Raw genomic sequence first — 15,698 nt, forward strand, 5'->3', positions numbered from 1 at the left:
ATGAGGCTAAGAAAGCTGGTTACTTTTTTGGTTCTTTTTACCCTTAACTGCCTAGCCAAATTCTACCACTCATTCTCACCAATATTCTCTGTGGAAACTGGATGAACACAAATGAGGAAATGAAGTCCATCCTAATCTCTTTATAGTTAGCTGAGTCCACTAGTGATGTTTGCTGGACTCCCAGGAAGGCAACTGGAACAGCAGTAGCAGGCACTGATGAATCAAACGTAGCAAGCGGAACAGAAGCACTGTGTCCATGGCTACACTTTCCATTGATTTCCTTTCCCAGCTAAACCTTATGGCAGTGTGGACCAGTTTCAACCCAGCACACAGGGTCCTCTAAGGAGGGCAGTGCTCACAGCAGTCCTGTAAGGGGGCAACATTCCTTCTAGAAGATGATGCGGTCTTACCTGGAAGCCAAATATAAAGAAACAGTGGTAGGAATTCACCGCAGGCGGTCAGGACTCAGTTATAGTTACTGGAAATACCTAGTAACCCTAACTCCTGGTCCGGATAGGTAAGCACTGGCCTCCCAGTATGGGATTTCAAACCCATTGCACATTCATTCTTTCTGGCAAATGCTCTAATAATGATGACGTCATGGACCAGGTATCTTAATCCAGGATAGCTGAGTGTGTTTTCCTTTTTTTTTTTTTCTCTAACTTCAGGAGGCTAGAATCTCCCTTCATTGCTAATTCTAATTACTGGGCCATGGTGAAAACTTTGTGAATTCAAAGACTGCTATCAGTGAGCAACCCTGTAGAGCAGCGGGCTGAGGACACCCAACAAGGGGTACACCTCTCTCATCCCCGTAGTAGCTTTGTGTGTTCTCTGAATTTACACGCTAAGGGAACAGCTGGCCTCTCAAACTCTATTAGCCAGACTTCACCATTGTTGACCTTGATCACTTAACTTAGTAATGACGTTTGGCAACCCTCTGTGTGCAGTGACATGATTTGTCCTTGGTCGTCCCACACGAAAATGAGCTGAAAGGTGTTCTCTAGCCCCCTCACAAGGGAACTATTAAGGGACTGTCTGGGTTGCATGCAGATTAGCCCCTCTTCCTCAGTTGTTTCTAGCAGCACAGGCTTTTAGATGCTAGTTGTATGCTTGGGTTATGTCAAGGCTGTCTTGTTGTATTGCTCATCTTCCTGTTGTGGCTGTTGAGGACTCCAGTGGCTCTAGTGTTCCCTTGATACATCCTATTGTTTTGCTTTCTGGGTACTCCTTTACTTCCTAACACTAAAGATCTTCCTGGATGTTGATAGTCTCTCATATTCCCAGCTCTAGTCCTAGACTGAATCATTTCTCTAAGGAACTTTGGGTCCTTTGATTGGACAATAAATAGAAAACCCAAGATCTGGGCACAAATTTGGCTGTTCTAATTTGAAGGCCCCTTCCTAATGATATGATATTGACAGCCAACTCTGCAGAAAAGAATCCAATGCTGTGACTACTCTAGGACACAAATCGTGTCTGTTGTCAGTAGTTCATTGGGTTTTCATTCTGGTTTGGAAAAGCCAGTGTCACTGGCCTCTGCAAATATTTGAAGAACACAGCATGTTATGGTCAACCAGGAGGGCATGTTCTGAGTTAAGACCACACTAGGTGAACTCAGTAGAATGACACTTCCTAAAATACCCCTTGTTGAATGGGCTCCCAGGTCTTGTTTTCTGAAATGCTGGGTCCAGTTCATATGCTGAGACATGAAATCTGACCTTCGGGTAGATGTCCTAGCTTTTAGCAAAAAGTCTTTCTGCTTTTAAGTTGTTTGCATGTCCCTTCCTACAGATTGAAGCAAAATTTCTTGTGGCTTCAGAGACTGCAGGGAGAAAGTGGCTTCTCAAATGTAGGGCTCCTGCCCTTTGGTGGCCTTCTTCTAGCTGGACCAATGGCTTTTAATTTCAGTGTTCCTAAAACACAATAAAGCTGGACCCTGCGTGTATGCGTGTGGTTGACAGCTCTGGGGCCACGCTCCCTATCTTCCCTCTGATCCACTGCCTTCTCTTAAAGAGCAGATTACTCCCTACAAGACAGGAAAGGCTTGACGGTGAGCATTGTCTAGGTGGGAAGGCCAGAGGGAAGAATTAGCAGGCTCACTTGCTGCACAAGCATGTGCCCACACTTCTGACATCCAGTTGCCCTCTCCTTGTCTTTGATGTGTTATGACTTAAAGGCCACTTCACAATGGTTTTGCAAAGCCCAGAGAGCTTGCATCTTGTGTTTGAGCCATTGCCTCATGTTCAGATTATCTCTGGCTGCAAAACAAAGCACACTAATGATTCTCTGGGCAGCCCAAGTTTTGAGCGGAATATAGCCCGTGACACAATCTATCCACCAAGGAAACACAGAATGGCTCACCTAGGAAAGATCAAATGTGCAGATCCATGGCAGAGTTGAGGGGTGGCTTATAGCTTTACTGCTGTGGGAAATATTTAGAGCCTAACATAACGCAGCCCTGGAAGAGGGGATCTTTAATCTGTTCATGGTATGCAATACAGACAGGGGGATAAATTGTCTCTATATCCAGTGCTATGTGGGAGTCATTACTAGAAATTGCTGCTGTGTCTGGGCTGCAGGCACAAGTGGTATCACACTATTTGAAAACAGCAGTTGGGAAAGGTGGCAGGCCATTTGTCCATGCTACTCAGGTGTTACTCAGGTCTCCAATCTCCCTGTTCCTAGATCTGAGGGAGTGGTAATGGGTAGGAATTCCTGTAGCACGCACCATGACTAGTGGGTGGCACAGCTGCTGCTGCAGACCAGGTAAATATGCTCCCAGGTGCTGATGGGCCGCCAGGAAAAGCCTGGTGATATATAAAGTAAAACATTTATGGTTGGTCCACCACAGTTTTATGTCTCACTGTGGCCAGGCTAATTCCATGCAACTTAAGTTACCCAAGTGTAAATAACATACGATTTCGGTGCTGTTTTCACATGACTGCAACTCATCTTCTAATGTATTCAGTTTTATTTTAGACAGGACTTGCTTGTATTTTAGGAAAAGGAGATAAATATTTGATGGGACAGGCATGTTTTTAACATTATTCTCCATAGTTATACCATTACATTTTAAAATCAGCACCAAATTTAGTTGGTTCAATTCGGATTGTTTTCAGTAAGCCTGCCTCCCGTGCACTGCTCCCTCTATTCTCCTTCCAGCCCTGTTCCCTCTTCTCCTGGAGGCATGGCCCCACGCCCAATCTATCCCCATTTATCTTTGGGTGGCTTGTACCTGTGGTGAACTATGATACTATGGGAAATTATTTTGATGAATATAATAACGACTCCTGATTCTTAAATGGTCACTAAACATCTTATCATTTCCCTGTCCATCTTAAACAGTAACATTATTTTTCTTAGCTCTCTGTGTTGTTAACTCTTGTTTAGTTCCACAGTTCCTCTTTATGTAAATCTCCTGTAATGCATTCAGACTCAGCAGGTTGCATCTTTCTCACCTGCAGGGCACCTCAATGACCTGTGTGCCTGGCACAGCTTGCCTGGGGTGGCCCTGTGCTTGCTTCTCAGGGGTCCCCCATGTTCCTGTCAGTATTTTTCTGTCTTTCCCTGACTCCCCTGATTTGGCAGACCACGCCTTAATAACATTCTGAAAAAGTATTTATGGGAGGCGTGACAGTTAATGCTGTCAAGTTGGCACACAATAGGACAGACCTCAGCATGTCTGTGAGGGGTTTTCCACACAGTTAGCTGAGGTGAGATGACCCACCCTAAATGTGTGTGTTAACATCCCATGGGCTGAATTACAAAGGAGAAAGCAAGCTGAGTGTGAACATTTATCTCCCTCTGCTTCCTGACTGGATGCCATGTGATCAGCTGCCTCACACTCCTACTCCCATGCCTTCCCCAGTGATAGTCTGTACCTTCAAACTGTCAACTGTGTAAAGTAAGCCCACTGTTCAGTTGCCCTTGTCAGTATGTGTCGGACCTAAGACAAGTAACTAATATGGAAGGCCTTGAGTAGTGAAGAGGCGAGTTTGGTTGAGAGTTCTGGGAGAGCAGTGACCTTCCCTTGAAACCTGTTCCTGCAGGCCTCTGTCAGCTCTGTCCCCAGCACTATTGACGACATGCTTTCTTGGGTCTCTTCCCCTCAGCTGTCTGCATCCCAAAGGTGGTTCCTTTCAGTCTTGAAATTCCTCTTTCAGCTCTGAAAGGTTTGCCAATACCTCTTTCTGGAACTCCTGGTATCAGGAGTGGTCAAAAGAAAAACAATCTAGTCTCATTCTTCTACCTTTTATTCCTCAGCTGTCTTTGTGGCTGACTTCTGACCACATGTCAGCTAATGCCTTTCTCAGGTCTACTTTCATCCTCCTCATCTTTGGCTCTTTCTTGGTTCATAACTATCTTTTCTAGAACATCTCCATTCTGATCTTCACTCTCTTCAAATGGCAGCATGACAGAAACGGGTTTTGTTTTGTTTTCTTTCTGCATTGTCTTAATTTTCTCCTGTTTGACTTTGAGGCAGTTATAGAAGTCTGGGGAGCCCTGATTGTGTGTTCATGTTCATAAGTAGTGTACTGGAAGCGGCTCAGAAGCTGTGCATGTGAAAACAGGGCCAATATGCCACCTGTGCAAGTGTCACTGGTGAGAACGCTACTTCTGAAGACTGAGACTTTTAGGCACTCCAGGTTTCTTAGGCCACTGAAAAGTTGCTCTGATCTACTGCCTCTTGGGACTCAACTGGTTTCCTGTGTTTTGAGAGCTGAGGAAAAGGCAGGGACAATATGTCCCCCTGCCTGTAGCCTCAGGACTCTGCCCTCAGCCATGCCAGGCACCATTTTTCCTTATCCAGAGAGCAATCTGCTCTGATAACTTAAGGGAAGCAATGCCAAGCCATCGGGGGGGGGGGGGGGGGGTTGTGTATGAACTGCTTATAGCCAGATTTTAGCCAGTCCCCATGGGCTGTGCTTCCCTGCTTCCTAATCTTGGGGGGAAGGGAAGTAGGAAGTGAGTTCTGCATTTTTGTCAGATCAAGGTTCCATTTTCTGAAGTCTGCTAAACTTTCATACTTGCCCATCTGCTTCCCCAAAGTTGCAGATTTTTGTGGCTGTTGTTTCTTCCCTTACTGTCCTAACACTAAAAACTGGCAGGCTGCAGATGATACTACATGTCAGTGTGCTGTATACCGTCCAAATGCTTTCAGGTCATAGTCTAGTATTTTGCTAAGGCTAAAAACACTGTGTTAATGGACATGTCTGTCCAGAACTGATAAAGTGAGCCACAGAAGACCCTGGCTAAGCCACAGTGAAAGCAAGATGGTCTTCTTTCCTAGTCCAGTTCCCCATTAAAATGCTGCCTACAGTGGATGTGCCATGTACAGCACATGGACCAGCTCTACCCCTGCTCCCTGCCCCCTATACTGGCAAATGAGAGCAAAGCAGAGATGTAGAGCTGCAAGTCTGAGGTGCCAGCTAGATGGCCAGTGAGCATGTTTGTCATCCTCCAGAACACTTAGGAACCGTGTCAAACCTGACCTTGTCATTTCACTTATTTATGCCTTTCCCTCACAACCTTGTTCACTATTGTCCTGTCCCGCCCTCCAGCTCTGTTTTGTGATGTTCTGGACCCCCAACGTCTCTGAGAAGATTTTGATAGACATCATTGGAGTGGACTTCGCCTTTGCAGAACTCTGTGTCATTCCTCTACGTATCTTCTCTTTCTTCCCAGTGCCAGGTAAGGTGCAGAGAGTGTACATGTTCCTGCCCATCCTCCTGCAAGGTGGAACCATGTCACCAGCAAATGTGTAATTACTTCACTCTGGACTAGAAAGACGCAAGGACAGTAGCCAGCAGGCTGAACATTCTATAAATGAACCAAACAGCACAACTTCTATCTGTAAGATGCAAATACAACTAAAAGAAAGCAGACCCAGAGGGGTAGTGGGTGAGAGCTAGTTGACCTGGCTGGCCTCTTTCTTGATTATTGAGGTTCTTCAAATCTGTGTGTGAACCATAGTTCATAGAACATACACCAGAAATTCAGTTTTATAGCAGGATGATTTTCAAAGTAAGATGAAAAATAAAAATTGAGTGATCTTACTATTAAAACCTGAAGACGAATGAAGAAAGAAAAAGACACTTAGAAGACAATGTCCAAATGGCTCATGGCCAAAAAGGATGATGTCAAACCATACATCAGAGGAAAACATCACCACGCTGACTCTGTGTTGTGAGGGACAGTATTCAAGAATGAGATGACACATGAGAAAAGCAGGCTGTGGGGTGAGTGCTTAGGATGCAGCCAAGTGGTCCCTAGGTGTGTGCCCAGTCTAAAGATAATCTAGGCTGGTATCAGGGTTACATGTGGGCAACAAGCATGTGATCTGAGGAGCCAGTACTTAAAGAGGACTTTGTACATTTGCTTGTGCTCTTTTTAAGTACACAGTTAGGTTTAAGAGAAGCTGTTTTGTTGTTGGTTTGGTTTTGTCCTATTCTAGTTTTCTTTTTATCTTAAATTTTTAAATTATTTTTTAGAGAGAAAAGAAAGGATGTGTATTTGGGTGGGTGGAGAAGTGTAGATGATCTGGGAGTTGAGGAAGGAAAAACCATAATCAGAAGTGTGCGTGTATGTGTGTGTGTGTGTGTGTGTATATATATATACATATATACATGTGTATATATATACATATATATACGTGTGTGTGTATATATACATATATATGTGTGTGTATATATATATATACACGTGTGTGTGTGTGTGTGTGTATATATATACACGTGTGTGTGTGTGTGTGTGTATAATACAGGGCCAATGACATGCCTTCCAGCCCTGTGTTGGGAACAAGTAACCCCTGCTGACCTCTGGAGGCCGGTTACTAAGGAGGTCACCTCCTGGACTGGGGCAGGAGTAAAGAAATTAACAAAAGGCAACTTGGAGCTGGTATGCTGGGTAAACACTGGGTGAGGCAAGCTTTAGAAGTTGGTGGCAGTGGAGAAGCTACAGTTAGAGATCAGATATGTGGGTTTCCCTTTCCATAGTGGTGATGTGAAAAAGGCTGGAGAACCCACACAAGAGCAGCAGGGACCAGGGGGTCTCTCAGGTGGTGGTGAGGCTTCTTGGGTACTTTCAGTCTTCTCAACAGTTGTCAGGCTCCATTGCATCTTGGCAACGTTAGGTTTGGACCATCAGATCAGCACATGTTATGATTCATGCCCTCTCCCATGGCCAAATTGAAGTAGAGGTATATTTTCCCTGCGGGAAGAAAATTAGCCTTGTCTATATTTCATTTTTACCCCTGGGGAGTGAGTGTTACCTCAGAGCAAGCATATCTCTTCTCCAGGAGACTTTACTGGCATTGCCCAGAGGGCATCAGGGTGCTTCTTACCAACCAGGGCAAAGGTTGTGCTCTGTGCATGCGCTATCCATCTAGACCTTCCTTCTTTCACATTCAATCTGGATGCATAAGAGTGGGAGTGGAAAATATGTGCAGTGTCATTGTGTAGTGACAGTGTATCCAGTGATCAGTGGCACCATGACAGGAAGGAGAAAGGAAAATGGCTAAGGGTGAGGCAGTCAAAGTTGGCTCATAAGGCATGTGGGAACTGGGGACAAGGTCATTCTCATTTCTCCACTGTGCCCATCCCGAGTGACACCTTCCGGTCCCAGTTTTTCCCACCTAGCATCAACACTGCCTCTTTTCTCAAAGCTTTCCTTCTAGATGAGGGTGGTGAGAGACAGACTGGGCAAGGCCATCCTGGGGACAACCAGGCCCACCAGAATGACAGTTATCACGGAGCAGTAGGCAGTGGCCAGCACCTGGCCACCTAGACACAGGACTAAGGAGGCTGAAAGCTGGCTAGGAATGGGGCCTGACCCCAGTTAGGCTCCAAAGTCAAGATCAGCAACCACAGGAAGATGAGTGGACCAGGCCTGGGTCACAGCAGCTAGGCTGTGAGTTCCTGGGCCAGCAGCAAAGGGCAGGATGAAGCAGGGTGGAAGCAGGCCACACAGCTGACGAGTGCTTCTCTTCTCAGTGACTGTGAGAGCCCATCTCACTGGATGGTTGATGACACTGAAGAAAACTTTTGTCCTGGCACCCAGCTCCGTGCTGCGGATCATTGTCCTCATTACCAGCCTCGTGGTCCTGCCTTACCTGGGGTATGTGTTTGCACCGTTTGGCAATATACGTGTCCTTTGCCACTAAAGTATTCCGTCTAGAGGATTAAAATCTGCATAGCCCAGTGAAATCCCCAAGCACATAAGAACTGGAAATTCAGAAGGATGCCTCTCAGCCCACACCAGTGAGCTTTGAGATCCGCACTAGAAAGAGGTGCCTGGAAAGTGGTGATGTTCAGGCCTCACTGGCTGTGGTAAGCAATGTGCCAGCCAATGGAGAGAGAAAGGCAGTGACCTCAGAACTTCCATTCTAGTGAGGGGAGGGACAAAGGCTGGACACTAGGGCTGAGATGATACTATTGGAATAGGAGCCCGACAGCTCTGCCCTGTGTCACACAGGCCTACCTCAAAGGTGGTGGTCATTAGGTGCTGTCCTGAGGCTGGTGGATAGAGAAGACTATTGCTCCACACCTCACTGGTCTGCAGTATTCATGGGTTTAAGCCGTATCAACTGAATCCGTCATCAACTTAATTATGTCATGACTTGGTTTTAACAGACAAAATGCCTCTGTGTTCTCATTTCCAGGGTACATGGAGCCACACTAGGTGTGGGCTCCCTTCTAGCAGGGTTTGTGGGAGAATCTACCATGGTTGCCATTGCAGCATGCTATGTCTATCGGAAGCAGGTGAGAAACTATGGTAACAGCTTTGGGAACAATCAGGACCTCTCTCTGCCTTCACAAATAATTTTCCTCATCAGTTCTGTTCCGGGAAGTCTGTTATAATCTTGGTGGGCCACCCTACCCCTTGCACACTACACCCTCTCCATTACACATCCTCAACCTGAAAGCTCAGAGCTAGTCTGCCCTGAAGGCAGGGTTTTCAAACTGCACAGGGCATATTCTTTCCTCTCCACCTTATTCACTTAGATGAGATTGACCAGGGACTAGATACACAGAGATGAAAGGGGCCCAAGGCAGAGCCTGGTTGTGTGTACTTTTAGACCAGGAGAGGGAGAGGGTGCAAAGAAACAAACAGAACTGTTCAAAAAGAGACCAGGGAGGCAGTCAGGAGAAAGGGGTGAAAACACTGAAAGCTGTGAGTAAATGGGAGAGGGTTATAAAAGTAAACTTCAGAAACCCAGTTAACATGGGGTAAAGTTCAGGGAAGTGTTTGCCTTGGGGACTGACTGAAGGACACTAGTGGGGGAAAGGGAGCGCATAGCCAGTTGGCCAAGTACATACCAAAGAGGATGGGCAGCCAAGATAGGAATTCTTCCTTCCCTTGGTTTTGCTTGGGTCAATTAAGTCGAAAACCGAGTTTGTCCCTGAGAAAGGGCTGCAATGAATACGGGAAGACAGAGGAGGGTGTGAAAGGCTGAGTTGGCCAGGAGAGTAAAGGAGGAGCTGGGAAAGCAGGGTGTGAAGGCTGTGCCACAGAGGATGGCTTCCTGCAGTGCCCCCCACCCCCCCACCCCCCACCCCCCGCTGGCAGTTTCCAGCTGAGACTGGAGATTTGGGCCTATCTGCAGTCCAGGCTTTATCTGACAGATAGGACTCAAGAAAAGCAAGGAAGAAGGTGATTGGCTGAGTATTACATTTGAGCCAGCACGAGAGGGGTGAGGGGATCCAGAAGGCTGATGCACACAGGTGAAGTATGGACAGAGCAGTGATGGGAGACAGGTCCTGAAAGGGAAGTGCTGGTAGTGGAAGCCAGCTTTCTCACTTTGATCTGTTGCTCAGAGCATGAACCTGGGGATGACTGAGCGGTAGCTGCTGAGAAGCCATTTTCTGCAAGGATGCAAGAGCATGGCCACCAGGAATCAGAATATGCAATGAGCAATGAGCAGACCAACTAATGATAGAAGGGCAAGTCTAGAACATAATATTCAAAGCTTGGAGCTTTGGGGGGCAGGGGAGCAAAGCCTCCATTTGAAAGGCCTGTAGGAGCTGGGATCCAGGGATACTTTCCAAAGCATGACAATGAGGATGTGAGGGACAGGGTTCCCAACAGTACCCAGCACTGTGTGCCAGGCACACAACAGAAATATGGACAACCACAGTGAAAGGAATATTGAACTAGATGCTGCCTGGATCAGGACACCTCAACCATAAAGGGACTCCCTGCTCACAGTACTGCTGTGGGTGTCCTTTCCACATCCCCACTCTGATGTGTCTTCTTTTATCTAGAAAAAGAAGATGGAGAATGAGTCAGCCACAGAGGGGGAAGACTCAGCAATGACCGACATGCCCCCAACAGAGGAGGTGACAGACATTGTAGAAATGAAAGAGGAAAATGAGTAAGCACAGGCTGCCAGGGGCACTGCAGGGACAGTCAAGACAACAGCATCATCTCTTTCCTCCTTCTCCCATCAAGTTGCTTTCTGGTTTTTTATTTTTTTATTTTTGGTTATGAAAGAGGCCTTGATTTAAAGGTTTCGTATAAATTCTCTAGCATACTGGGTATGCTCACTGATGCGGGGACCTAAAGAAAGGTCTTTACTGGCACTTTGTAAACACAGAACCGCTGACTTCATGCCCCTGCTTCATAAAAACCCAAAAGATAGAGCCACCTCTTGGTCGCCGTTTCTACTCCCTTGGACAATCTCCACTTTGGAACCAAAGGACTTGGGCTGTACCGTTGCCTCTTGGGCCACAGACTCTTTCCTGTCCGTGCTTGCCACCTAAGAATCAACAGCCTCTTTGACTTGCTCCCTGATGCTGTGGCTATGAGAGATGTGGCCTGGTGGCCATCGCACCCCCTCTCACTCTGGAGTCATGAACTATCTATGGCACACACCGATGAGCTCCCAGAGGAAGAGCTGGTGGCCATGCTGGGCCAACCTAATGGAAATTTAATCTCCTGTAGAAACCGGATCACAGTCACAAACTGACTTGATCATCAGCATCTCACGTTGTTTTCCTGGTTTCGCTGAGTTGCCGTACCCTACAGTGTATATACATGAGCTGACTTTTCAGAGTTGTCACAGAAGTGTAGCTCCAAAATGTCAGCATCCTTCCGCATGACTTTCCCTGAAGGCTTGCTTTTCACTTGCCTTCCCTGAAGATGGCACTAGAGAGAGAGAAGTGGAGCGTTCTAACTGTCCATTTCATGTTTCCAGTGAGCAGAGCTTTAAGTTGTAATCTAGCATTCTAATGCCAGGTTCTTGTCCGTAACTTCTGATGTAGATGTGTTACCTGTTGCTGCCGTTCACAGTCAAAACTCTGCAAGACAGGTAGCTGAGTGTATATGGTACTCACCTCCACACCATAAAGCAAGACATTTTATAAACAAGTATCAAAGTCACTATGTGATACCCCTGAAATAATGCATTGGAAATCCATTTAGTGCAGTATATTTTTCTAAGTTTTGGAAAGCGGGTTTTTTCCTTTAAAAAAAAAAATTATGGATACAGTTCACTAAATTCCTGATTTAGTCAAAATAACTAGAATGAAAGAACCTAAACAAAAACAAATATTTTAAAGATATAAATATATGCTGTATATGTTATGTAATTTATTTTAGGCTATAATACATTTCCTATTTTCGCATTTTCAATAAAATGTCTCTAATACAATTCAGTGATTGCCTGCGTGCTCCAAATCCCTACAGCTCACTTATGTTGTACCAGTGACCGTTGTATGTTACTTACAGCAGTTTTACAAGTCCTGTGTGTATGAATGTAAGGGCCTGTAAATGCCAAGAAAACAATTTTTCATGATGGGCAACCTAGGAAGAAAATGGGTCCACTAGTGCAGACAAGTAAAAGCTGAAAGGGCAAAGGAAAAAAGAAAACAAAAAGGCAGGCCTCTTGTGTTGACTTTTTCCATTGTTGTGTAACCTAATGTTAAGACTATACGGGCAAAGGTGGACTGTCGGCTACATGGGCTTGCATTCCCATTTCTGGATACCCAATGTCCTTCATATGTGCCCACCATGGGAATGAGCCCTGTGCGCTTCCATAGCTGCTTGTGGGTAATTTCAGGGGCAGATCTGAAAAGATAACTAAAAGTCTTAATTGTATTGGCTTTTTAAAGTACATGACTAGAAAATTAAACAGCAGTATTTTTTAAAATGTGTGGTTATTTTCATGCTTCTGGGGTCGGAGCTTAAATATCAAATTGCAAAAACAACATCCTTTCCCTCTAAATTCAAGAGCAGCCAGTGACTCTGTACTGTGCAATTAGAACATGTAGCTTTAAGTCCAGAGCCACGTCACTTGATCAAGATGAGTGGGCCAGCAAGCTGTATTATACTTCCTGAAGAACTAGAATGCAGTGGGAGGCCCAGGCCTTAGCAATGGAGCAAGATTTGTTCAGACCTTCCTCTTGCCTTCTTTGGGCCTGTGTTGTGTGACCTCACATCCTAAGGCACAATCTGAGCTGGCATACTGTTCAGTCTGAACCAAGAATTCCATTGGCTGGATTTGGGGAGAGGGCACTTTTCTCAACTTTCCAAAGGCATTAAGGGCAGCCTTTCTTCCTCACCAGCCCACTATTATTTTTAAACATTTTGCTCAGCTGACAAAGGGAAAACAACCATGCCTACGCTACTGTCAAGGACTGTGGAAAGCCCAGCTATGACTTTCTCAAGGCTAAATGAATGAGGACAAATACAACCTACGGTTGCAAGGGCATAAGGCAGGTTTCCGTCAAAATACTGAGGAGCTGGCATGGCCCAAAGGAAGCTTTTCTAGAGTGAGGGTGTTCTCTGAGGAAGAAGAGAGGGCTGTGTTTCTGAGGGACGGCAGGGGGTCATTCTAAGTGCACACCTGCCACTTGCTCTGCCCTTGTTTACTGGGCCCTGGCACACAGGGCCTCTCTAAGGGGCCTGGGAACTGAGTAAACAGAGGATTGCTGTGACTCTGTGAAGGACAAACTCTACCCACTGCAGGGCTGGGGGGGGGGGGGTTGGGGGGGTGGTGGGAGAGGTTGAGGCTGGCAGGAAAGTCAGCACTAAGGATCCTTTCACTGGAAAGGCCACTTGTTTGCATCTGTGGGTAAAAGCTGGTCAGTCTCTCCTTGCGGCCTGTGTTGGGCTTGTCTTGCATCAGAGATACTCTTCTCCCATTTAGGGCCATCAGTTCTTGGCACTCACTGATGGTTTGACTTGGAAATGTTCACAGAGGGCCTCAGAAATGAAAGCACCTAAAGCTGGCTGAAGGTGTACTGGGAGGCCGTGCGGCTCTGGATTGCAGGAGTCTGCTCCACTGACTCTAGGTGCACTCTTGCAGTGCAGCCCCTTCTGCACCTGGCATGACTGAGACAATGACCTTGATCATGGGGAAAGTTACTCCATGTCATCTTTAAAATAAGAATTCAATCACTCCCTTCGTGCAGGTGTGGGTGTGGGTGTTCTGGAGATGAAGCAAACACACCACAGAACTACACTTCTAGCTCCCAGCGCTACTGAAATAGGCAGAGGGAAAAGAACTTTTTTCTAAACTCAGCAACTTTCTCTCCAAACTGCAGCAAGAGTGAGATACGTGCTACAAAACAGGAGATACTAATATTCTTGTAATGATTTATTTAGTTTTAGTTTTTTGAGACAAGATCTCTCTACGTCGCCCTGGCTGTCCTGGGATGAACTATGACGACCAGGCTGACCTTCAACTCACAGAGATCACCTGCCTCTACTATAAAGGTGTGCATCACCACATCTGGCCCCTTGTAATTAAATTTTATTTCCTTGAGACATGTTTCCTTGTCTTTTTTTTTTTTTTTTTTTTCCTCTCTCTGCTTCAGTAAAGCTCTGAATAGAGTGTGATCAGAGCATCATGTGCTGGCTTATAACGCCCAGGTATCTGGTCTAGAGTACTGCAAGAAAGCTAACTACCAAACTTCGAATGAAGCCTTCTCTGCACCACTAGGACAGAGGGGTGTTCTCAATGCTGCCACATACTTTTAGACCCAAAAGTAAAATGCTGTCTCTGGAAGGACCTAGGAATATGAGGTGACCTGCCCTTCCTCATGACCCTTACACAAGGCTCTTTTATAAAAAGCATTTGGAGCATCAAAAAGCATGGCTTTGAACAACATATTTGGAAACCATGAGAAGTCCTTCTCTGTGTGGTTATTCTTAACCTCTATTTTTGTCATTTGAAGTAGCAAAACATCAGGTGACTCATCAGCTGATCTAACCACACATGAAACAGGATGTAGTGGAAATCTGAAGAAAAACGTAAGAAAAGGCCTGGGTTGCCTGCTCATTCAAAGGCTAGTGACTAAAATTAACGCAGCAAAGCTAAACAGGAGAGAAACAGGACTGTAATCAAAACAACCCAAACTCCACTTAGAAGCCAGGAAACATAACTAATTGCATAGTTTACTGTCTGATCTCAAAAGGGAAAATGAGAAGACAAAGTGACTTTAAACTTCATTCCCCCCCCCCCCAAGACAGATGGTTAAGTGATGTGGCTCCCTGCTGAAAACAGCACATTAAAAAAAAAAAAACAACAACTGTTCCCTGCAGAGTAGCGCCAGCACTGTGGCCAGTACCTTCAAGGACTTCAGTAATACATCTTTAAGAATTTTGTTTAGTGTGTGTCCTTGTGTGTGTACATTTTAGTGTGGGTGTTCACACAACTGTATACATGACATGGAGTCCAGAGAAGGGTCCAGAATCAGGGCTCCTCCTCCTATCACTCTGTCTTGTTTCCTTTCTGGACTCAGGGCTCAAATTTTGTTGGCCAAGCTGAAGCTATCAAGAGCCACCAGTCTTGTCTCTGACCCCCACAGCTTGCCAAGTGGATGATGGGATGGGAACTCTCGCCCTCACAATTTCAGAGCAAACATCTTAGCCACGAAGCTGCCCCTCCAATACGATAATTTTTCTCTCCTTCATTTTCAATCAGTCAACCAGAGCCTCTCAAAACCTGATGATCAGGCGAGATGCACTTACAGAGGCGGCTTTCAAACACACATGGATAGACTTAGTAGATGTTTTTATACAGCAGACACACATGGATAGACTTAGTCAACATTTGTATACAGTACCTCTTTTCAGTTAGGCCGTGTAACTCCAAGTGGACTTCACTAGCAAGGCTTGACATCCGTGTCTGCAGAAACAAACGCCAACCTATATTCGTGTTGAAACAACACATGAGAACAGGGAGCCGTTTTACTGCAGAAATAAGACTTCCTTGCTGTACAAGAAGAGAGGAGATGAGGACAGAACAACTAAAAATGGTTCTAGCATGGCAGCAGTAAAGTCTCATTAAGAGGAAACTGCTCCTTCAGGTCAAGAGGACAAAGTTCCAGGCCCAGGTGGAGGCCTGACATCTAAGTTACCCAACACGAAGAGTGAATACAACCATCATGCCAACCTGGCCAAGAGACCACACCAGGACAGTGGGAGCATCTTCAGCCATGTTGTAGAGATAGGCAACAATAAATTCCTTTAGTGAGATATACTTTTACTTCCAGAATTCCTGCCCCTAGCATAAGCTCCCCTCCCCGCCATGTGGCTTCCTGCTGCGGTGTACCATGGTTTTTTCGTTCTCTTCCCCTTTCTCCTCTAGGCGACTACTGAGATTTATTGCTTGCTTGCTTGCTTGCTTGCTTGCTCTGGGATTTTTCTTTTAAAACTCTTGTAAAATTGTTCTCGAGCTTCCATTTGACCCATTT

The 15,698-nt window shown here is 45.7% G+C and overlaps 1 protein-coding gene across 1 annotated transcript in view; it reads left to right on the forward strand.

The window, feature by feature from the left end:
* The window catches only part of Ankh (ANKH inorganic pyrophosphate transport regulator), a 138,362-nt gene extending 125,459 nt beyond the window's left edge, over positions 1-12,903 (forward strand). Inside the window, exons 9-12 of the mRNA XM_051151011.1 lie at positions 5,562-5,691; positions 7,992-8,115; positions 8,660-8,759; positions 10,263-12,903. Coding sequence (XP_051006968.1) covers positions 5,562-5,691; positions 7,992-8,115; positions 8,660-8,759; positions 10,263-10,376 — 468 coding nt within the window. The 3' untranslated portion in view covers positions 10,377-12,903. The remainder of the gene's footprint in view (positions 1-5,561; positions 5,692-7,991; positions 8,116-8,659; positions 8,760-10,262) is intronic.
* The last annotated feature ends 2,795 nt before the right edge of the window (positions 12,904-15,698 follow it).

This window comes from Acomys russatus, chromosome 9 (assembly GCF_903995435.1).
Source record: "Acomys russatus chromosome 9, mAcoRus1.1, whole genome shotgun sequence".
NCBI classification, from domain to species: Eukaryota; Metazoa; Chordata; class Mammalia; order Rodentia; family Muridae; genus Acomys; species Acomys russatus.